The sequence below is a fragment of the Nematolebias whitei genome, chromosome 19 (assembly GCF_014905685.2).
Source record: "Nematolebias whitei isolate Nwh7 chromosome 19, NemWhi1, whole genome shotgun sequence".
NCBI lineage: Eukaryota > Metazoa > Chordata > Actinopteri > Cyprinodontiformes > Rivulidae > Nematolebias > Nematolebias whitei.
In genome coordinates, this window is record NC_056516.1 from 24,467,495 (window position 1) to 24,491,988 (window position 24,494).

At 40.4% G+C, this 24,494-nt stretch overlaps 3 protein-coding genes across 4 annotated transcripts; 1 reads left to right on the forward strand and 2 right to left on the reverse strand.

The window, feature by feature from the left end:
• Positions 1-429: 429 nt before the first annotated feature.
• On the forward strand, positions 430-4,291 carry sgo1 (shugoshin 1). Its single transcript, XM_037692882.1, has 9 exons — positions 430-601; positions 723-931; positions 1,102-1,154; positions 1,247-1,302; positions 1,410-2,261; positions 2,355-2,477; positions 3,457-3,621; positions 3,830-4,016; positions 4,114-4,291. The coding sequence occupies exons 1-9, from the start codon at positions 457-459 to the stop codon at positions 4,262-4,264; spliced, it is 1,941 nt and encodes a 646-aa protein (XP_037548810.1). The 5' UTR covers positions 430-456; the 3' UTR covers positions 4,265-4,291.
• A 1,094-nt stretch (positions 4,292-5,385) lies between these two features.
• On the reverse strand, positions 5,386-15,224 carry kat2b (K(lysine) acetyltransferase 2B). The gene is made up of 18 exons (XM_037693203.1): positions 14,903-15,224; positions 13,547-13,673; positions 13,319-13,464; positions 12,281-12,367; positions 12,016-12,197; positions 11,740-11,931; positions 11,144-11,247; positions 9,204-9,329; positions 8,702-8,835; positions 8,375-8,583; positions 8,178-8,304; positions 7,989-8,099; positions 7,755-7,898; positions 7,562-7,676; positions 7,432-7,462; positions 7,173-7,236; positions 6,836-6,920; positions 5,386-5,866 (listed from the first exon to the last, which is right to left on the reverse strand). Exons 1-18 carry the CDS (start codon positions 15,101-15,103, stop codon positions 5,673-5,675), a joined length of 2,379 nt encoding a protein of 792 aa, XP_037549131.1. The 5' UTR covers positions 15,104-15,224; the 3' UTR covers positions 5,386-5,672.
• Positions 15,225-17,673: 2,449 nt separating this feature from the next.
• Positions 17,674-23,870, reverse strand: rab5aa (RAB5A, member RAS oncogene family, a). Of its 2 annotated transcripts, none has more exons than XM_037693205.1 (6): positions 23,647-23,870; positions 19,860-20,078; positions 19,532-19,683; positions 19,267-19,389; positions 18,113-18,206; positions 17,674-17,885 (listed from the first exon to the last, which is right to left on the reverse strand). In XM_037693205.1, exons 2-6 carry the CDS (start codon positions 20,023-20,025, stop codon positions 17,770-17,772), a joined length of 651 nt encoding a protein of 216 aa, XP_037549133.1. In that variant the 5' UTR covers positions 20,026-20,078; positions 23,647-23,870; the 3' UTR covers positions 17,674-17,769. The 2 variants fall into 2 exon arrangements, with proteins under 2 accessions (XP_037549133.1, XP_037549132.1); XM_037693204.1 differs by having other exon boundaries at positions 19,860-20,081.
• Positions 23,871-24,494: the final 624 nt, after the last annotated feature.

Genomic DNA, 24,494 nt, shown 5'->3' on the forward strand with positions numbered 1-24,494 from the left:
CTCTTTTTTTTTAGACGCGCCTGTAGTTCACGTCTCTTACTTCCTGTACATTATCGCCATCTCGCGAGCAAAACTGTTATTTCACGCAAAGGAAGTGACGTCACTACAAAAATTTCACCAATCAGCAGTCGCGGCTCTGAATTCGAACAACAACTGACAACTTAGCCGAGATGAAATGGATTGTTTTACCGCATAATTTCCATTATTTTTGTTATTGAAACATTTAAGATAAAATCTCCGTGATATATATATATAGTCTCTGATAGGTTTTAGGTTTGCTTCATTGTAATTTATAAAGTCGGGTTGCTAAATATAGCCTAGCGTCCTACCAAACCAGTAACGTTCTCTAACTTAGCTTGTAAGCTAACAACACATTAGCGTCGTCGTGTAGCGATATGTGTCATTGATGCTGCGGAACGCCTAAATAATAATATTACTTTACATAGACCCTAAGCCATGGCTAGAGAACGGGTTCAGAAGAAGTCTTTCCAGCAGAGTCTGGAGGACATCAAGGAGAAGATGAAGGAGAAAAGGAGTAAACGGCTGGCCAGTGCTGCAAATCCGGGCATGAGACGATCAAGAATGATGAACAAAAATACTGGTAAGCGGTCAAGCTTATTTATAACAATTGTAGTGCATGTCTATATGGTTATGCATACAGATGTTTCAGGCAGCTGTTGTTATGCAGGATAGTCAAATGTTCTGACCAAACTTTCTCCCAGGGCCTAATTCTACACACAGCATCTTAAAGGGTGCACAGCTGAACAACAAAGCGCTGGCTGTGGCCCTTCAAGCTGAAAAGGAGAAAGTGAGGCAGGCCAATGCTGTGATCCTGCAGCTAAAGAGGGAGCAACAAGCCCTGTTCCTTCACCTGCTACTCCTGAAGAGGAAGCTGAAAGAGCAGGAAGCTCTGGCAGCTAGTGCTTCAATGGTACACTCTCTAACATGTATAACTTGTTTACTGTTCAAGACTGATATTGAACTAGTCTAAATTATTTAGGTTTCAAGTCTAAAAGTAAGTTTTCTAGAATAATTTTGTAAACCATGCCAAATAATTAATTTGCTTCAATTGTTGCATTTCTTTTTTTTTTGCTGAGCTAGACTAAACCTGCAGACATTCACGTGGAAACTCAGCACCATCCTCATTCAGCGAGGTGAGTTTTAAAATGAAGAGACTATCCGAAAACGATGTTGTGTTCTGTATATTAACTGTCTTGTCAACATTTTTTACCTTCATTTTTCAAAGGAGCAGCCAGAAACTTGAGGAGCCCTTTCTGAGTAAAGCTTCACCAATTTGTGAAGGTATTATTGTTTTATTTTTATTTGTGGCGTTTTAATAACTTTTACATTTGTTGCGACCCGGAATTAATTTATTTTAATCACACTGATGTTTGTTTTATTTCACATAGATCCTCCAACCTCTAGAAGGAATGAACAGTATTGTGACAAAGAGATTACCTTACCATCCACAGTTGGTGTGAGACGCAGACACACAGACGGAAAAAGCAGGCGAAGATCTGAGCGCCTTAGACGTTCAAGCTTGTTAAGTGAAGGAGACCCGTTTGCAGACTTTGGTGCTATACTTTCAAGTCCTATTCACAGTGACAGTAGAGATCTGCATCCAAACCAACAAGGAGCAGAGCCAGAAGCAGTAGATCTCAGCAACACTGAGGAAATGCGTCACTCCACTCCTGAGCATGTTCCTCCCAAAAAGTCAAAGCAGCCAACCAGGAAGCAAGCCCAACAGCAGCAGCAGCCTTGCTCCAAACTAGAACCAGCGTCGCAGAAACCTGACAGAGGCCGCAAACCAGACCGTGCCCAATTAAAGAAACCATGGGAGAATACCAAACCCAGAGCTCGCTCTAACAGTCGGGACCGTTCAGCCACACGGGCCAAAACAGCACCACCAGCACATAGTAATAAGCTTAACACATCACTCGGCTTTAACGACACGTTTGATTTTGACTGTGAGGAGGCTATCCACGTCACACCGTTTAAGGCCAAAGCAGAGAACAGTCAACCAGCCACACCCATAAACAAGGAGGCTCAAACCGAAGCAGCATGTGCAGCTTCCAAACAAAGTGAAACCAGCTCATCCTCTCCGTCCTCAGACTCGGACGACAGCCTTTATGTCCCTAAGAAAACAAAAGGGAGACCGATTTCTCCTGACAAGATCAGAGGGATCACCACTCGTAGACGCCAGTCCTCAAACGCTGTCCCACGGAAAATAAATGACGTCCCTCCAAGTCGAGGGTTCTTTGGTGAGTACCGGTATTTACAAAACCCATTTAAAGCTTCAGGTTCATGCCTGTTTTTTACAAGTGATAATAATCACCTGCTTCTATAATTTTCAGTTTTTGTTGATGAGGAGGAGTCAGTTTTCAAAGAGGCAGACTCTGACTCTAATGAAGCTAATTGTCCTCACTTGCCTGATTCTACTCTTGCTAACGTCTCTGCTAGAGATGAAAATTCCCAAAGTAAGTAAATGATCTGTTTACTTCCCATTTATTAATTCTGTCTTTTTTGCAGTTACAAAAAAGTTAAGTCAGGCCATCTGGACAGATTTTTCTTGGTTGTAACGTTTTGTCTTTTATTCGAAAGACTTCATCAGTCTGAGGCCTGCCAACCAACTCTGTCGTACAAATAGAACCTTTTCAAAGTGGTTCAGGCCAGTCTGCTGTGGAATTCCAGAAACTAGCTTTTCACATGTAAAATATGGAACACCAAAATGCTCAAAATTAAATAAACAAATAACACATTAAGAATTTGTTCTGCTAAAGTTACCTGAGCTGAACAAAGTTCATGCAATTCTGCCATCTTTGATGACTGTTGAGCTAGCAAGTCGCTACTAGCTGCTATGTTAGCTGTACCAGTTAGCAGCAGGAAAACGAATGGATGTGAAGGATCAGCCAGTGGGTGTGAAGATCCAACCCACTGACACTGATTGACAGCTAAAGTCACTGCTGAAAAGTGACATTGTGAAATAAATAAGTAGTTATGAAAAGCACAATTATGAAATAAAAATGAAAACTTTTCATTATAATGAGCTTAGATACTTATTTCATCATGCTTTATTTATTTTAGAGCATTTTTGGTGTTCCATAGTAAAAAGAGGACCATCAGTCTTAACAATCAATCGTTGGTGCATAACAATAAATCATTAGAAGCCTGATGGCCGCTTGCTATTCACCAAACCAGCCTGAGGACAACCCAGGATGTTTTTTTGTGCAGTAAAATAATAAGACTTGACAAAAGACAGAACTTCATTTGTATACATAATGTAGCTTAATGTAGACATTTGTGTTCACGTGTTTATCAGTGATACATGTCAATAGCAAAGTACACAGCATGTTTGTTTAGGTTGAGTCTTTAGTGATTAATAGTTGCTGTTGAAACCTTCATTTATTGATCAGATTGTAAAATATGAAAACTTGAAGTTGACTGTGTTTGTTTCAGGGCCTCCCAGTGAGCAGATGGACCGTTTGCTTCCTGTCAGTCCACTTGTTGAGGCTGAGATGACGAGAATAAACAACGTCCTGTCCAATTTTAGAGACAACTCGTGCGAAGCCTCTTCTCTGTTGCCTCACCAAAAACCACAGAGACTCAAAACGAGCCAGAAACGTGAGTTGATATTTGTTACTCTGCTCCCAAATCACTTTACAGAATCGACCGTTCGGAAAAAATATCTTCAGTCACCACTGTTTGTACAGCTGATGGTCATATTTTGACCGTTTTCACTTCTCTGGGCTTATAGAATGGGTTAGGTGTTCACTTTTGAATGTAAATACACAAGTCTGTTTCCATCACATCTTTCTCCACATATCTGCAGGTGGGGGTGGTATAAGGACAGAGGGGCAGGGCTTAAGACTGTGCGATGTTACCAATCTGCAACCTGCACCCTTCCTTAACTTCTGTGGCGGCTCACGTCTCTCAGATGCTCGATGCGCCACGCCTGTTCCTGGTCGCAAGCGGCGCTGCACCACGTCAGTCGACTACAAGGAACCTTCCTTAAACGCGTACGTTCGCGCTTGGAGCCTGCTCTCTTTGATGCATTTCCTTTTTTTTTTACTACTACGACTCCAAGTGCTAAACAATTGTTTTCTCCTCCAACAGGAAACTTCGCCGTGGCGACAAATTCACAGACCTGCAGTTTCTCAACTCTCCTGTTTTCAAGCAGAAGTCTGATAGGAGGTCTGCGCGGAAATCTGCGCGCAGCCAGCAGTCACTTGAGAAATACAACGAGTCTTTTGTTGGATGTCGCTAAAAGTTGCTTTGTAGTGACTTGTTGGATGTTAAGTGCTTTTATTTACCTCTGTGCTTTCTTTAGGTATATAAGATTAGTTTTAGATAATTTTGTGCATTTCGTCCCTATTGTTACTTTTTTCAAATGTAGTCAAATTTAGTTATATTTCCTAAAAATGGTCAGTTTTTTTTAGAAATATCCAAGTTCCTTTCAATAACGAGAAGCTGAAAGTACGTGTGATGTCCCTTTAACTTGATATCGTATGTGATAATAAACATTTACCGCTCCTTACTACTTGCATACTTCTTCTAAAAGCGGTTATGGTAAATAATTGCAGGTTGGAATATTTTTTATGCACAAGTTGAAATTTATTGACGAGTCAAAAACAGATTAGCTTTGCATTTGTTTTATTCAGTCTATAAAATAGGCTAAATCTATGTCAAACTGTACAAAGCTTGAAATCATTAGACGTTTTACAAAAGATTGTTTTTTTTTTCTTCTCTTCCCCTAAAGTTTGGAAAGTACAAACACTTCTTTACAAAACAGCAAAACTACAAAGTATTGCACAGTTTTTGCTTTTTTCCCCCCAAAGTATAAAGTTTTCAATCTCAATTTGCAGGACAAAAATAAGACAATAAATTAAGACCTTTGTCCTAAACGTAACTCTTCTGAATTTCAGCACATAAATAAGAATAGACTCTAGATAATTAAATTAGTTTTAGTTGACAGTGTAATTCATGAGAAGAGGCTACATTTTTAACTAAAAGTGCATTTGGATAGTCAAACTGCAGCTTGTGGCTTAATAGAAAAGAAAAAAAAATGTAGATATTAAAATATACAGTTGGCATAAGTGCTTTAAAATTATTAAAATATTTACAAAATTAAAATCTGTATTCCTCTTTTTTTGGCAGGACGAACTCATCACAGACAAACTTTAACCCCACTGGAGCTGTACATGCTCGTAAAAGCAAAAAGAGTTGAACAAAAACTCATTTTCCTCACAGGAAACACTTGAATGAATATTTGGCTCCTTGATGTGACATCCCTACACGAGTGAGAGGAAAAACACGAGTCAATCAAACAAATATTCAACTAGGTGTCATTTTTGCTGCATTCAGCCACTAAATAATGGAACCTGTTTCACGCGTATTCATCTGACATCTTGTAATGATCTTTCTTTCCTGGTGTTGAAACACAAAGACCATATTTCTCGTGTTTACAATCAAACAATCTCACGGTTCTTCACTGAGGACCTTCGTCTTGGTCGCCTTTTAAATAAATATCTGAAGTTCTGATTCAGGATCTGCGCCGAAACAAGAAAGCATTTTCACCTTGCTTGCGAGACCTTCCCAGTCCACAATCGGTAGGCTTTTTCTTGTTTCCTTCACCCCTGATCTCATCTCTCAGCTTCGGAGGAGAAAAACCTCATCTACTTCTCGATGAGCCCCGCTTCTTTGAGCTTGGTGTAGAAGAACTTCTCCAGTATGTTGGCACACTTGTAGTACTCGCTTTCCGGAGGGTTGTATTCGCGGCAGTTGGTGAAGATGCGCTGCATGTCGGCCATGAACAGCTTACGTGTGGTGTAGTACCTGTTTTTCAGACGCTCGCTCATCGTCTTCAGATCTGCGAGTCACAAATGAAACCGTTACAGGAAGTGCTGCTAAATACAAATACACAATTAAATAATTAAATTAATAAATATGCAAATATACAATTAAATTATTAAATACACAGTTAAAATTATTTATTTCATGATTTATTTATTTCATTTTGTCCCATTCCACCTTTGTGTGTCACCATGAAATTATGTTAACAGTCAGTCAAACTCAGTGGGCGGGACTAATGTTGATCATGTAAAATCCATTGCTTCGGTCTGAATAAGTTCATACATGGAAGCTCCCTCCATGCAGCTCCTAAAAGCGCGCCGTCGTCTTCTTTACATTCATGGTATGAAAAAAAGGTTTCATCCAAACACACGTAAACACAATTACCGCTTCCTAAAGATTTGGTATACATTTTCTTGCCTGTGGATCAATCCATTATCTGCAGTCGATTTGTCTTCGCTTGCTGTGAGGAGCAACCAATCAGGTGTCAGGGTTTGTTCACGAGCCGCCCTAGTCCCGCCCACTGAGTTTGACGAGTGAGATTGACAGTTAACATAATTTCATGGTGACAAAATTAAATAAATCATGAAATAATTTAAAAGGCACATTTCTTTATTTAATGGCATATTTAATCATTTAATTGTACATTTAATTATGTTTGTATTATGTATTTATTTCATTTTGTCACATTCCGTCCTATATACAACAGACTCACTTGTCTCCTTAAATTCACACCTGATCCTTGTGCTTGTGATCATTTTTAAAAGTTATTTCCAAATTCCTTAATGTATAACATTGACGCCGTGTAATTTTGCTAAATCAGAAAAAAAAAAAAAAGAAGCTCTTTAGCGCCGTTGCTCAACTTGAGCTCAAGTGGAATTACAAATTGTGCATACTTATCCAGAGTAAACACTATGGCGTTTTTTTTATTCGGGTCTAGCATATATGTTTAACCTGAACCCCAAAGAAGCAGTCATATTACACATACCCATGGGGAAGCGAATGACTTGGTAGTAACCAGGAGCCTCTGTTTTCTTCACAGGCTCCATGAAAGGCCAGGCATTCTGGTGACTCTAAAAATAAACACATCAGCTTGTAAGAATAAGTGTGTCGGATTGTGTGTTACATGACAACTGAACAGGAGATGGCACGGATGTAGAAAAGAAGCAGAATTGAATGGTGATGGAGAAATGGCTGAAGTAGCCAATCTAACAAGCTTTTAGACTATACAGGCATAATGAACCATTATTATCACTGTTTGTCTTCAGTATAAGATGTTTGGCCGTTGATCTCACAGAACTGAGCTGAGAGTTTCTGTCCCTCACCTTGACGTGCTGGAGAATAGTTTTCAGAGTGCTGTACAGTTGGTCTGGATCCTTCAGTTCCTTCCTACAACAGCAGAAGAAAAATAAACTAGTTTATTCTGTCCATGATCGATGTATGTGTGTTATATCTAGAACAAAAATCATGTATTTTATATGCTGTAAATGCAAACGGATCTCATGTGAAAACAAGATCAAAGTCTACGACTGGATTAAATTATTAGTTGAAGTAATGCATAAAGACAAAGTTTCACACTCTTACCCTTTGCCTGGGGGCTTCCAGCCAGTCTCACCTGTCAGTAAAATCAAATCAGAAAAAAAACAATCACCTCTGATAGATAGCTGAGCGAGTTGCTCCACACTGTATGCTGTGCAGTTCATAGTAAACATACGTATGCCAGGAATGCTCTCAATGGGAATTTGCCGGACTCCGTCCTTAAAACAGGACAGGCCTGGGTAGACTTTTCGGATCTGAGCTTGCTTCCTTTCTATGAGCTTCTTGATGATCTATGGGGGTTTTAAAGAAGATGGATGAATTAGAAAAACAGAAACGTGATAGACCTTTTTCAAATGTCATCTACGTACCTCCTTCTGCTTCTTGATGATAACAGAGAACTCTGTGTAAGGGATGCTGGGGTTGAGCTCACAGCCCATGAGCGTGGCTCCTTCATAGTCTTTGATGTAGCCCACATACTTTGCTTTGGGAACTTTGATGTCCTTTGAAAAACCCTGAAAAGGACGAGGAGAGGGCTCTTTATTTTTTGCAGCTACAGTATATTCATTAGCGTGTTGATGGTGTGCACACATTTCAATAAACACCTGTTTCTTGAAGTAACCAATCGCATATTCGTCAGCATAAGTAAGGAAGTTCAGTATTTCATGCTTTATGTGGTATTCCTTCAGGTGGTTCATCAGATGGGTTCCATAACCCTGCAGAGAAACAGACAAACGTCAGACTCTGGCTGCACAAGTGGAGCTATTGAAAACGAAAGCAGGAAGCACTCTCACCTTGACCTGTTCGTTGGACGTGACGGCACAAAAGACAATTTCTGTAAAACCCTGGGATGGGAACATCCTGAAGCAGATTCCTCCGATAACTCTCCCATCCTTGATCAATGACAGAGTCTTGTGTTTCCTGCAGGAAAACACATCTATTAACTATAACTCTGCTACGTGCGTGATGAAGCACAGTTAGAAAAACTCACGGGTCAAAGACCAGCCGGGTGATGTACTCCTTGGGCATGCTGGGAAGCTGGTGGGAGAACACGTTCTGGAGGCCAACGAGCCACATCAAGATCCTCTTATTGGGCTTCTGGTTGAGGGAGTTCCCTATGACGTGGAATTCAATCACTCCTCTTCGCTCCTCGAGGCGGGCCGCTTCATCGCGTGCAGAATGAGCCGACAGCAGACTGGTCTGACCAGGAAGGGAGGCAGAAACTCTTGATCATTAAACCTTTTAGATCTTACAAGATCCATTATAACTAAGGGCACATGTCACAGTGTAGAAGGCCACATAAAGAACATCAGGTTACCTCTGGAATGGCAGCAGGGTCAGTGATGGTTGCCATGACTTCATTGATGAGGTCCATGGGGATGTCTCCCAGCACCCTGGGTCTCTTGTTCTCTTCGTGGTGAAGAGGTTCTGATGCCTTACGCTTTTCTCCAACTATAAGCACAGTTCACAGGACACTTCAAAATCCTCATCCGTTTAGCTTTTATGAATGCCCATAAAATACAGAATCAGAATTGAAACAACGACAAACAGGATTGGAAGCTGGATAACGATGAGCTCAGCTGCAGCAGCTTTGTTTGCATCATCAGGAAACTTTCTCTGGGTTTTCCTTTTGTCTATCGTCATGGCTGATGAAACGACTCTGAGACTATCTTGAAGTTTAAGAAGCAAAATAAACCTACTTTATTTAATCTTTGATCTCACTGTGGTATCTTGATTTAAACTGGGGTAGATGTAGGGGTGGGTTAAACCTGCACAGTAAACCTGTTTAATTCCTGTTTTTTTTTTTTTTTTAATCATACCTGAGTTTGACTCCAGGGCTGAGGCAGGTTTCCTGGCAGGACTGACACTGCCACATGTGGACGGGTCCACAGACACAGGACTGGTGCTGTAGTAGATTGGCCTGGACACTGGAGGAGCACTAATCACTACACAGAAAGAAGGAAAGTATAGAGTCTGATTATCCTGATCCAGGTAGAAAAATCTAACAATGTTAAGTCAGGTCCTCTGAACGGATTCATCTTGTTGAAACTCCAAAAGACTTCTTCAGTCTGAGGAGCTGCAACAAACTCAGTCTTATAAATAGCACCTTCTCATAGTGGATCAACTAGTTTGTTGGTTGGTGACAGCCAGAACTATTGGTGTCCCCACTAATTCAGGAGCTAGGGAGAAGGAGAAATCCCACACAAGACAGGCCCTGGAGCAATGTGGATATAATAATAATAATAACAATAATAATAGTAATAATACATTTTATTTGTATAGCACTTTTCTAAATACTCAAATATGCTTTACATGAGTTAAAAAAATAAAATCAACAATGCATAACACATAAAAACACAGCAAAACATGCACGAACAGGCACCAAGTTGTTGGGGCAGTGAGTTCCGGAGGGTGGGGGCAACAATGGAGAAGGTTTTGTCGCCCCAGGTTCGGAACTTGGTCCTACAGGGGGTGAGACAGAAGGTTGGCATCGGAGGAGCCCTAATTTGGTCTTCTTGAAAGCAGGGAAGAAACCCAAACAGGACACCAGTCAGCCATCAGGTGAAAAGGAACCCAGACCAGTGGTCATTCCATATGTTGAGGGAGTATCAGAGAAACTGAGTTGTTTATTTTCTAAACATAACGTCCCAGTGGCTTTTAAACCCCAAAATACATTACGGCAAAGACTGGTTCATCCCAAAGATCCAGTCCCCCGGCACAAACAGATTAATGTTGTGTATGCTGTTCAGTGTCAGGAGGGCTGTGATCAGTCTTACATCGGGGAAACTAAACAGCCACTGGCCAAAAGGATGGACCAGCACAGAAGATCAACATCATCAGGCCAGGACTCTGCGGTCTACACTCATCTCCAGGCCAGCGGTCACTCTTTCAGGGATGAAGATGTTCACATCCTTGACAGAGAGGAACAATGTTTTTTTTTTTCATTCAACCTTTATTTATACAGGTAAATCCCATTGAGCCTCGAGGACTCATTTACAAGAGAAACCTGATTTCAACAAAGAATGATGACAACAATGGACAACAGCGACAACAATAGACAGCCACAAAAAGGCATACAGATTTTATTTTTTTTTACAAATAAGATGTCAAAAAAAGTAACAAAAACCAGCTAGATTCTAAGGCAAATGTAGAAAACTAAAAACAGGAACATGTCTGCATTGGTCCCTGCCAGGAGTCCAATAGATTCTTAAAGCCACTTAGAGAGGTCAAGGTCGAGAGCTTCAGATCTTTTTTATGCACACCAGTCTATTATCAATAACAGACTGGTGTGTTAAAGTTTGAGAGAGGAGTAAAGGAGGCCATCTTTGTGAAAAGAAACCATCCATCATTAAACAGGAGTGGAGGCCTCCATGTTCAACTGTCCCCCTCTTACAAAGCTGTTATTGCCAGTATCATTCAACCCTCTGTGAATAGCAAGCGGCCTTAGGGCACTAATGATCCACTGTTAGGCTGATGGTCCTCCTTTTGCATGTGAACAACTAGTTTTGGCTGTCACCAACAAACTGGTTGATCCACTATGAGAAGGTGCTATTTATAAGACTGAGTTTGTTGCAGCTCCTCAGTCTGTAGAAGTCTTTTGGATAAAAGACGAAACATTTCAGCAAAGAAGAATCCATCCAGAGGACCTGACTTAACTTTGTTAGATGGTGTCTGATTGAGTCATTGTATTCCTATTTGCCTTGCAAATCTCAAAAGTGAAAATAATCACGCGTGCTAACAAAATGTGTGTGTGTGTTACCTGTGTGGATGGGTATTTGCCCTCCTGCAGCTCCTGCCAGGAAGTCTTGGTTCCAGATAGGGGAGCTGTGACTGTACACCTCCTCCTCCAGCATAGATAAGAACCTGAGCAGAGAAAAACACAGACGCTGCATTCATGTGATAACAGAGGGAAGAATCCATGTTGTAACATAGTAGATAACAAGGATTAGATGTCCTAATCCTGCACTTTTTGTTTACTTAATCTAAAAAAAAAAATAAGCCTGTCATCCCCCTATTTAGTTTACATTCAAGTAAAAGTCAATCAAGTACTTTTTGTGGTTCGCAAAGGCCCTGAAGGTGCAAAACTAAAATACAACACACAAATCTGAGTTATCATTTGCAGATTTCATGTTTGTTTAGTTGTTATTTGAATTGTGTTTAAAAATAAAAAAAGTGCACTCAGGTTTTTGTGTGTGATCTGTAAAATGTGGTTTTCTTGTATGAGTGTCTTTCATCTGACGTTGATGTGTTTCAGACCTCCAGATCTAACACTAGTTGAGTAGACGTGTACAAATCTGTAGTGCATGCATTATGTGCACTATTTTTTTTTTGGTAATTGTCTTTCGTGTCTCTTACTTTGGAAAGTGTGTGAGGATGAGTGTGCGTTTCTCAGGGGGGAGCTTGTCCTTCTCCTGCCGGGCCTGCTCCAGCAGCTGCTTCCTCATCACAGTGAACACAGAGCGCAGCAGCGTCCGGCCGAAGATCTGCGTGGTCTCGTAGCGGGGCAGGCTGTCACAGAACTGAGGCACATTGCAATAGCAGAGCCATCTACAAACAGAACAAAACATTTTTTTTTGTTTGAAAAAAAAAAAAGCTCAGAATTAGGTTGCAGGAGCATCTGCTCAGTCCTACCGTGTGTAGTTGGCTTTGTACCCCGCTGCGTCATCATTGGGCACCCGTTGGCGTCTTTGAGAGGGCGTTTCTAGCTGCCAGTAGTTGATCTGGTTCAGAAACATCTTAGCCAGCTCCATGATGGTTTGACGTTCCTTTGATGGGAGATGGCTGAACTTATATTGGACGAAATTGTTCACTCCCTTTTTGGTGAACACACAGGAAATTTGAGTCAGGATATCAAGTGATAAATGAAATGAAGGTTGTTTTTTTTATTAGACTTTACCTGCTCAATGCTGGGTTTTTCAAACGGAGGACTCTCCTGTGCTTCTAACATTGGTTTCCCCATTTGAAGGATAGATTTTCTCAACAGCTGGAAGATAAACAGAATATTGGAAGTTTAAGTGAATGCAAAGCAGAGCTGGACAAACTTACCGTATTTTCCGCCGTACACGTCGCACCACCGTATAAGTTGCATCAGTCCAAATATGTCTAATAAAGTGGAAAAATCCATAAATACGTCACTTCACCGTATACGTCGTATCTATTATGTGTCGCATTTGTTACGCGTCACCGCTGACAACCTGGAAATTTGGGCTGGTGTTGTGCCAAAAATCGACTGGCTGTCAAATGGCGGCTGCTGGGGCGTGCACGGGAAGACTTTAACAAGAATTTAACAAGATTAACACTTAAAAACAAATATTTGTTTGCTCGAAATTATAGTAAAGGTGTGTCTCAGTCTAAATTTTGCTTAATAAATGCACTTTGACAGTCAGCTGTATTTCAAAAGCCGATAGGTGGAAGTAAGCGCGTGCACGGGACGAGTCGCTGTGCAAATTTAACAATAACCACCTAAAAATAATTATTTGTTTGCTCGAAATTATAGCAAAGATGTGTGTCAGTTGAACTATTCCTTAAAAATGCACATTAGCAGCGAGCAGAATGAAGGTGGGGGACTTGGGCAAGCTGATTGTGTCATTAATAGCTGGTGAAGATTCTCAGTCATCCACCAGGACATGGTAAGTTCAAGACAAAAATAATAAAGTATAAAGTAAAGTACAATAAATAAAGTCCAGTTGTTTTTGTCTTAAACATTTTGAATTTGTCATTATAGCCACATTTTCCTATTACATGATACAATGGCATAACTTGCTAATCTGTTGCCATCTAGTGGCTGAAAATGGTAGTGTTCATTTTTTTTCAGTCGGAATGAATCGCTTCAGCCTATAAGTCGCAGGGCATACAAATTATGCAACAAACCACGACTTATACGGCGAAAAATACGGTATTTGTAGAATAAATATCAGCAACAACAGGAAATTACTTTAAAAAGAGAAAAGTAGACTTGTTTGGTGTCAGCGTCCTCTTCTTTGTGAACGCATGTGTACAAATACTCCACATCCAAGACGATTCCTAATAGTCTGTTCATTTCCTCTTCTGACACATTTTCAAGGTGAGTCACATGATCGCCTGGGAAAGACAAACATGTCTTGAGTAACACAGAATAAACTTTTTTTTTCTGCAGGATTATGTTCTGTTCACGCTCGTATACCCAAAGTGTGTGAGCAGCTCCGACAGGGCTCCTGCAGGTTGACTGTGTTGGACTGCTGGTCTGTCTGGGGTGGTGTAGGTGGGGGGTTCTGACTTTTCCAGCCATTACACTTACAAGGTCCTTCAGCCTTCGAAAACAAGTTCAAGGAGAAATTGATTAATGAGCAAATCCACCCTGAATTTAAGTGTACAGGTATAGTCATAGTTATAGTCACAGTGAGTGGGGAAAAAGTAACGCTGCATAAGAGAAGCTACAGTAACTGATAAACATTCATACAGTGAAACTTTTGACTATTTTTATTTAGACACTCTGATCCACGCCTGACAGGTGAGGTAAAGTAGTTTACTGATAAGACAATATTTAAAGCTAAGCAATTGTTTCAGATCTTGAAATCAAATTCTGTCATTTTCATTTAAAACAGATCAGAAGTGGAGCATCTTCAACTAACAGAAATGAGTCCAGATTTGCCGTGTCCTGGATCTACATAAACAACACATAATGTAGCAGAGTTTCTTTTTTTAAATGGGATCTTTTTAAGGCGCACAATGCACGTGGTCAAATGAGTGAAAAAGCAGCCAGAATCTGATCTGATTAAGAGAACTCTGAAAATGTAACAAATCTTGGCTCTTTAGATGTAAAGTCTAAAGATATTTGGGATGATTTAAAACTTTTGCACAATACTGTACATGTTAAAACTTTGAAAGGTCACTCGGATTAAAATAATTTAAGGAAACTTAGAAAAACACAGCTGAAGCTTGTCAGCACGGTCAGCTGGTTATGCAGATCTGCGCATGCGCACTGAAACCACAACAAACTCCGCCCACCGCAGCAGCTGTCACCCTGTCAAAACAAAGACTCCGTCCCTCTCTGCGGCTCAAACGCTGCGTGAGCCCCCAGAAACACGCTCTACATTCACTGCTGGGTTCCAACAGACTATTCGGACACTGGGAAATCTTGTGAAAGCACGAGACCGAGCACGAGCACAGGCTGGGATACAACCCCCCCCCCCCCCCCCCCCGCGCTCACGTCCAGCAACTCCCGAAAGCGTCGAGCCAATGTTTACGCTCACCAACCCCCCCACCTTGACAGAAACAGCATCACTGTAAAAATACAACACAGTCTGCAGCGAAAAGGCCCCTGCCGAAAAGTCCTGGAGCAAACAAAACACTTTGTGTTCAAATTCTTCATCTTGGTTCGTGCCTGTACAATTAAAACGAGAAAAAAACTAAAGTGCGGCAATGGCTTCCTTTGCTGCGCTTGCATTTAGGAAACTCAGCCTAGTCCACCAGCATGCCTTTAATTTTGGATCAAACGCAGAACCTAAACAGTTCCTAAGTGTATGCATATTGCGCATACTTTGCAAGATGAATACACTCCGAGTTTCTCCAGCTTCTTCGGCCGCGGTGCCGAGCGGAGTTGCTCCTTCTTCGCGGTGATACGTGCGGATCCTCCAGCCGCGCCGGAGCCTTCCGTCCCTCCGGCTCCGGGAGCGGCCGGAACCAGGCCCGCAGCTCCGATGGCCGGTGAACCTTGCTGAATCCCTGCGCTGTCAGCCATGAGGTCACCCCCGAAACCCGAAGGGGAGCGCAGGCCCCGGGGAAACGATCGCTCGGCTGTCCACTTTACTCCACAAGCGGAGGATCAGACATGGCGCTCATCCTTATTTTCAATTTCAGGCTGTAGCGCCATTTTCCTCCTCCAGGGGGCGCCAGACAGACCAGCTTCAACCGCAGCTCAGGAGGGGGGGGGGGGGGGGGGGTCACAAAATCCAACCAGCTGGGGCAAAAACTCAAGGTCAAATCTAGAAAAATGTTAGGCAGTAGCCCAAAATCTGATATAATTTCATTTTTGAAGACGGCATATATACAACATCAAGAACAATAAATACATGTACACACAACCTGCTTGATTACTTTGATAAATGTTCCTTTTTTTTATTTGGTTATGTAATAGTACTGTAAAACTTGCATGTAAATGTGTCGCGGCAAAGAAGCGTTTGCGAGAAAAAAAAACAAGCCCTATCACGTTATTTAATTTAAATCTCCATGTTTTTTATAAGCAGACAGCCGTTAATTTTTTTGTGCATTTCTGCAATATTTTTTTTTATTTTTTAAAGGCAGAGGGGCAATCGTTTTTAATTTAATAGCTCCTGCTTCTCAGAAACTTTTATAACCAGTAGTTCTGGAAAAAAAAAAAAAAATCTTAAAAAGCCAACAAAAACTTTATTTGGAAACCAACAAAAAACAGGAAACCAACTTTGGGGGTATAACATATTTCTTTTCTGAGAGAAAGAGTACAAGACAGACATCTAAATAAATGCAATGTAATTTTTGTTGTTAATAACACTACATATATTTATAAAGACCACCACTGATTATAATTTAACTGTTTGTGTGAAAAAAGAGACGGCAACGAAACTCCAAACCCAGATTGTAGCTGCTTTTCTTGCTAACTGTACATTATCTTCCTTCCTAACGATTATCTAGACAACTCCTTCGCAAGCATTAGTCCCATCACTAGGAAAATAAAAAAGTAACTACACTGCAACACCATATTTACAGTATATTATTTATATATTTATATTATGTATATATTTATAACACTGAGATTATGACAACATAAATTCATGAGCATTATTAGTGCAAGGCATGAGTAAGACAGATCAGTAAAAAAAGATACTGACTAGGAGTATTCTATGTAATTAAAGTCTGTGTGTAACAAGAGGGGACAGGGAAAAATGCAAGTGCTGACAATGGTGCAGGAAAGGTAACAGGCTACAGTTGATCTACCCTCCTGCTGCCCTTGGGTCAGAGGTGTTAATCAGAAACTGAGGCTTTGTGGGTCATTTTGATCAGAGGGCTGCAGGAGGGTTAAGGTTGGGCAAAATAATAAAAAAAAAAGATTTAGTTGGGAGAAGTCTTCCATGCGTTTTATTGTGCAAACGCATGTTCAAACATGCACACACAATAATGTGCATGTTACTAAGTTTATACATGAAATCAGTCACCAGCCAGTCCAGGAGGAGTTAGAACAAAAGTGACACACGTATGCGTCTAAAGCACTTTTCTAATCAAGGTGTCAAATAATTATGATTCCTTAAAAATGACAAAGAACTCACGTATTGCAACTCTCCTCCCTCACTACCACCTTCGTCGTCGTTAACCCTGTGCAAACCCCGCAGGGGCCCAGCAACACTGACATGATGAAAAAGGCTAATTGCATAATTAGAAATCATCAAAAGACAGAAAACCAACGGTTTGACCAAAATGAGATGCTCATCAAGATTTATGAAAGGCCGCAACGTATGTCAAATGAAGAGGTGGTCACTGAAGGTCTCGAGCCTTGATGGGTGGACGGGGGGGGTTGCAGGGCAAACACTGGAAAACATTGCACAATGCCACTATGGACCAACTCCAAGCCGGCACAGCCCCAGAAAGAAGCCTACAGGTGGAGGGAGTGAATGTACTCTATAGTGTGAGAATTGACTGGAGCATCGGGGGGGAGGCAGAGAGACGGTGAAATCACTGTAGTCACCTTTGTTTTTTTTTTTAACTTTTAGATAAATAGTTTTTTTTCCCTTTCTCGTTCTCACCAGAAATTGTCCATTTTGTCCCTAATATTTTATTTGTGCTACTGCAGACCAAAAGGTAAAAACTGTGTTTTTGTTTCTATTTTAGCCCATGTAAATATGCATAAATAGAAGTCCAGAATTTAAACAAAATCCTATTAAACAATAATCATCAGAGTCATCAAAAATGATCAAAACAGAAGATTGGTGTAAAAAAAAAAAAAAAAGCTGTAGTAAGGTCTTGGGCTATTTCAAAAAGAGGATGTGATCACTTCCTTTAAATGAATCTCTTATGAACATGTTGGAGCGAAGATGATGGACTTGTGTGTTTCATATCTGCGATCGTTGATCACTCAGATTAATTCATGGATGCAACCAGCTGGACGGCAGAGAGTAAGAGTTAGGCTTCACCAGGTAGCACAAAGAAAGAGGCAGAGCTGCAAAGAACCTTCAGTGAGACGGCACCGACTTTGCAACTGCAGGAAAAACTGAAGTAAGGAGGGCGGTGCGGGGGGGGGGGGGGGGGGGGGCAGCCGGGGTTTTTTGTTTATCTTTTGTTGTTTTAAACAGGTGACATTAGTAGCTGCAGTGGCATCTGGGGCATGGACCACATTAGTTACTAGTATACAGGTCTAAGAAAAGTGTGTTCTTCATGTTAGTTTGAGCAGCATGGAGCCTTGGCTGGCTGGGCGGTTTCCGTCAGGTCCACCCCCCGGGTTCGACCACTGGTGGCTCCTGGAGCTTGAGGCTCACTTTTTGGCAATCTCTTTGCTATAAAATAAAAAGCAAATGTTCATTTAAGGACAACAGAAGCCAATTTTTCCCAGTTAATACATTTAGGATGATCAATAGCAAAAGGACCAATCGAGTTGACTCAGACAAATGCACAGACTACCAGTAACATGTTAACACAATACGATAATATTATATATATATACACACATAATACATATAATAATATAATAACCTGTAACATGTTAAACATAATAATAACTTACCAATAGCCATAAATATCTCATTCACATTCATAGATGTCTTGGCTGATGTCTCCATGAAAAGTAAACTGTTGTCATCGGCGTAAGACTGAGCCTCCTGTTGTCACAAAGAAAACAGCATAAATATTCTGAGCATTTTTATTTACACGCAGGAGAAAACAGCTGAAGTTACAAAGATCATAGCTGCAGAAATTAATCATATTTAGGATATGGTATCAGCATCGGACGATATTAGCGATAAAGTTAAATATCGGACATTTCATCAAAATAACTCACCGATATAAAAGGCAATGTTTGTTTATATATATATATGTATGTATATGTGTGTGTGTAAATAAATAAATATAAAAGGAGCTGTTTTTGTATGACGACCCAGTGACAAGGATGCCTGCAGCGCCAGCACAACGTTATGACGTCACGCGCACCTACCTGATCACGGCGGGAGAGGAAGAAGTGAAAATGTCGGCGGTGTGGAAGTTTTTTTTAAAGCGTTGGAAACTGACAGCAGAACTGCTACTTGCAAGAACTGCTCTGCGTCAGTGATGTGAGGAGGAGCGAAAATGAAGTCCTACAACACTTTGAACCTAATTAACCATCATAAGAACCACCATTCCGACCATTACTTCTTCTGTTTTAAGTTGTTTTTTTATTTAAGAAACTGTCAAGTATATCTATTAATGCACTACTTATGCACTTTTCACTTGTGAACAGGTTGAGTTTAGATTTGTGAAAATGTACAAATTGGCACTGTTCGAGTGTTTGTCATTGTGTTAGAGAGTAAATGTCATGATTAAATTTGACATTAAACATAATCTAAGTTGAAGTGTTGCATCATTTTCAGCCCCTTTTTGACATCTGCATTTGGTAGCAGGTCAAATTAACAAAGACCGTGCAGAATAATGTAGTATTTTATTTCCACAGCAGATAAAGCTATGTAGTCTCTGTAAGTAGGTCCAGGGGAAAAAAACTTTGGTATTCGTATCAGTTATTGGACAAATAAGTTTTAAAATATTGGAGTATTGGATATCGGCCTAAAAACCAATATCGTGCATCTCTAATTATATTATTTGTGATGCTTGCTTTGAAAGTCTTTGCATAAATAAAACACGAGATGTAAAAGGTGTTATAACAGGCAGGAGGGGAATGTGCAGTCTGACCTGAAAGTCAACGGCTCTCTTGTTGGCTAGATCGGCTTTGTTTCCCGACAGAGCGATGACTATATTAGGGCTAGCTTGTCTTTGCAGCTCCTTCACCCAGTTCTTTGCCCGTGCAAAGGACTCCTGCAAAAACAGAGAACGTGCAACTTGTTGATGCCCCTGTGAGTCCTCTGTAATCCTAAATAAACCCCAGTGGCATCAACAACTAGAAGTCGCACAAATGTTGAGAAAAGTTCAGTAGCGCCTTAGGAGCTGGTGTACGTGCCTCGTTCGTGATGTCGTAGACCACAATGGCAGCTTGTGCTCCTCTGTAATACATGGGCGCCAAACTGTGGTAACGCTCTTGACCTGCAGTGTCCCAGATTTCAAACTTCACTGTTGTGTCATCTAGACACACTGTCTGGGTGAGAAAGGCCGCTGGGGGGGTTACAGGATGAGGTAAAGAGGGTGAGTCAGCACAATGTGGACAAAATAACCAAACAAACTACATGCTTTCCACAAATCAGGTTACAAATACACTGAAGCACAGCGCCACATTTTAAGATGTTTCCAATATCAAATTGTTTTGGAACTCATTTAAGTAAAGATGTCACCTCCTATTGTGCTTTCCTGGAATTCATGGAACTGGCCTTTGACGAAGCGAAGCACCAAGCTGGACTTCCCAACAGCTGATTCCCCCAACAGCACCAGCTTGAACTGACAGATCTTGTTCCCAGCGTTGGGTCCGTTGGGTCGTGAAGCTCCTCCTCGACTGGCCATGACCTAATCAGAATCTTCGCTATCTCGTGGGCCAAACTTCACTATCTGCACCTCTGCTGCGAGACACAAGAGGACAAATGCATGTTCAGACTCCGATAACGTACAGCAAAGCCACTAGCACAATAAACTAGGTCAAAACCCGAATAAATATGTGAACAGCAATTGTGTTTGTGAAAACATACTCCGAGTTCTGGTCTTAGTTTTGATAAAATACAGACTTTACATCACTTAAAAGCAATGAACAAGTTTTGTTTCTAATATGGGAAAGTTTTGTAAGGCAAGAAGCAGTAAAATGTATAATTAAGAATTAAACATAAAACCTGAAAATACTGACCTATTTAGGCAAACTTAAATACATTATATAGTATTCATATAACTTAACGTGATTAAAGAAAAGCAGAGCAACAAAACACCAAATAATTCTAGTGCCTTGCTCGATTTATGCCGTCCGTCCGGTGTGGGTGTGTTGTGGCAAAGAGCAACAGTAATGATGAAGGAACTCATCATTTATGTGCCAACACAGCCTAAACAGCAGCTGTTATTTGTATACACACACACACAAAGATTATTAGTGGTTAATGTTTGGAAATGTTGTGATATAAACTTAATCTTTGTTGGACTTAATTAAAACTTGGTCAATCCGGATTTCAAAATGGATATCTTATTTTTGTTCACTGTGTGTACTGCCTTTTGGAAAAACTTCACCCAAACAGGAAATATGAGTTATTTCCTCAAATAATGACAGTAGCGTTATAGATTTGTACAGTCATTTTAGTATTAAAGCACAAATCCATCCCAACCCTGAAGGAAGCCGCTTCAATGCCAAATTGTATGTGGAAGTCCACTGTTTGATGCAAAGTTTGCATGGGTTTGTTGTCAGTTTGGAGAATGCTGTTAAATACATTCTCACTGACAAGTGTCTACAAAAACACAGCCCAGAAAATGGCAACACAGTTATAAAACTCAACAGATGTGTGTCCTGAAGAAAATGAAACAAACTTCTGTGTGTCTAAAACATGAGTTAATGGAATTAATCTGTACTTGAGTCTTTTATTTAATATGAATATTTTGTGTTGTGTGCCTATAAGTTGTATGTGTTGTCGTTTTTAAAGACACATAACAAGAAGGAAATGTCAGCACGTCACTGTAGACACACTTTCTGATAACCTGAAATTATCACAAGAAGTCGCATCTTTAGTATATCATTATCAAATAAACTCCACAACCTCGAAATGTAACAGCAACCAGAAGTTGTTTTGGAGTGACACACAACAGTGATTCATCACAGGGTGAACGAACACACACACGGATTATCCGAGCCCGTTTCTGCTGCAAGAGCTGTTGTTGGCATGCATACCATGCATTACTCACTAACTTACTTAGGAATAAATGCTACCAATAAAACAGACGGCTGTTGTTGGGATAGAATAAGTCAATGATCCGGAGAGGGTAATGTGTAGAACATTTTGTGGAATTCTAAGACAAAATACAAACGTAATGTTCAGCGTACACGCTATCTTGAACTTCTCGTCACAATTAAATCTGCTTTTTAACATCTAATAAAGTGTAAAGTATCCTCTTTTAAAAAAAAAACAACTACGTTTTGCAGATCTTGTTCCCAAAGAGTTGATAAATGTTGATATTGACATTTAAAGGCCAACAGTTGTTTTGTTGTGAACCAGTTGTGTTTCCCCTACCATTAGCCATTGTATGGAAACATACAGTGCTGACATTGTGATGACATTATTATTATTATTATTATATAGGCGGGGTGCCCCACCCCGTCAATAGAACTGAGCACCCCACCTATCAAACCAAACTCCCCCCCACCCAGCACTGACATAGCACTAAGCAAGCGGTGCGAAATACAAGCTCTCAAGCTAAAAAGCTAAAGTCAGTGCTCACGTTGCCTCTTTTCTCAAGCTGAACCCCCCACACATAAAAACTGTCCCTATAAACAGCGCACAACTCAAACGTGTTGTGCTAAGCTAGCAGCGCACAATACAGGTGCTCTAGCTAAAAAGCTAAAGGTGCCTCTTCCCTCATGCTGAATGCCCCCCCAAAACAAAAATCATGGATGAGATGAGCACCCCGCCATGGCAAGTTAACTAGGGGAAACACTGCAGTTACAATAAAAATCATAAAATAAATAATAAAAATAGATCATTAAAACTATTGAGGTCGATAATAAAGTCACAATTAATAAACATGTGTTACAAAATATTATGGGCTTAATAACTTTAGGATTTTTTCTTTAAATTGGACACCACCGAAAACAACATTACAGTAATAAAAAGACAAATTATTGTGATTTAAAAAAAAATCATTCACTATTTATCTAAACAGAGCAAGATTTTTATTTATTTATTTTAAATACAGTGCACTAATAATTTCTCTATTTAATATTTGGCATTTATCTCTTCATAAAGCACTTTTTTTCCACATTTTATGCAAGAAGCTGTTCATAATAACAAAACACAGGCTTCAAATACACCCTGTGATGTTTAATTGTGAGCTCTTGGATGAGCTAATCAAACATAGCATCAGCTTTAATGAGAAAACAAAACCACAGCCTATTTTTCTCATCACAACAAACTGACCAATAAGTAGAATAAAAACCACACGGATAACGCCTTCACGCTAGGTGAAGTGAATTTTTCAAACTATTTCATGACTCGGTTTTCTTTTTATGCAAAGCTATGTTCATCAACAGGAAACCCATTTTGAGGCTAGTTTCTGTAAGACAGTATATGCTTCAACACAAAATCAATTCTTATACTTCTGCAATTTAACAAGTTTTTAATGGGAGATTATAGAAAAAAAGTTAATCCATCCTGTCAAATAAATAAAACGAGCCGCATCCTGAACATACAGACTTTAAGCTGGTTGTATCTGTACTTTGAGGCACAAATTATATATAATTTTTTGCAGAGCAGTTACAAATTTGAGCTTCATCTTTTAAGGAGCAAGTCTTAAAACATAGACAAGCAGCAAGAACAGACTGTGTTCACCCAGAATTATCACACAGACTGTCAACAAACACTGCGCCCTATATGACTACTGTTCTCACATAATATTTGGATTTAGCTGCAGCTGCCATTTGTTGACTACAAACAATCGGGAACTCATGTTGGCAGCGGTTCATGTTTTCACACAAGTGACGCGTTTTGTATTTGGTAGCTGGTTAGCTTACGAACTGCTTTCCCCTACTAAAAACTAGGGGTGAAGTAAAACTGAAGTGGTAAAAACCACTATCGTAAAAGTAGGAAAATGTACAGCAAAAGCATTCTTGTTTTACATAATCACAAACGAACATAGCTGCTAAAGCTATCTTACTTTACTCGAAGCCGAATCGTCATTAGCTTGCTAGCTAGCACTTGTTAGCATTCCACCCACTGTTTAGCTGCTGGATTAGCAAAGTGTCTGTTGCTAAATCAGGCTTTACTAACCGTTTACCAACATGAAAAGAGTCGCTGGACTCGATAGTGACTTATATTTATATTTCACGTTGCTGTAACGGATATCAGACATTAGCTGGAGTCAGCTAGCGACAGCGCAGGCTAACGATGACAACTGAGCTAAAGGTTAGCGCTAATCACTCCGCCAGCTGCAAACACCAACCTGTCAAGAGCCAGACGACGAGGCCGAACTTTTTAATGCCACCGCTTTAATATAGACACACGGACGGAACCCCAGGGGCACTAATGGCGAGATGGCTGGGGGGAAGCCAAGATGATAATTTCAAGAATCCCGTCACGTCTCCTCCTTTCTTTCTTCTCGCAACTTCCCCTCAGAACCAAAACACAAACAAGCTCTTCCGCTCTCCGCCACGTCACGCGGCACGTCGGCCCTGGCTCCCAGCCAAAACGTTCACCTAAAAACACACAAATTACAGTTTTCATTCAGAAATTACCCACAATTTTTAATTTTTATTTTAAAAGGCTGGAAAACGTGTTCTTTGTCCAAAACGACCATCTTTCAACTGGGCAATTTGCAATTTTTCAAACAAATCAATCAACCTTTATTTAGACAGGTAAATCCCATTGAGCCTCGAGGACTCATTTACAAGAGAGACCTGATTTCAACAAAGAAAGATGACAACAATGGACAACAGCAACAACAATAAACAGTTATAAAAAGTCATACTGCAGGTTTTTTTTTTTTTTTACAAATAGGATGGCTAAAAGGAAAAGGTAACAAAAAACAGCTAGATTCTAAGGCAAATGTAGAAAACTAAAAACAGGAACATGTCTGCATTGGTCCCTGCCAGGAGTCCAACAGATTCTTAAAGCCACTTAGAGAGGTCAAGGTCGAGAGCTTCAAATCTTTTTGTAAGATATTCCAGGAAACAGGAGCGGAGTAGGAGAAGGCCCTTTTGCCTAGTTCAGTCCTCACTGAGGGAACACTGCAGGTAATAATGTCCTGAGAGTGCACGCTGTAGCTGCACTCACACAGAGACATGTAGGAGG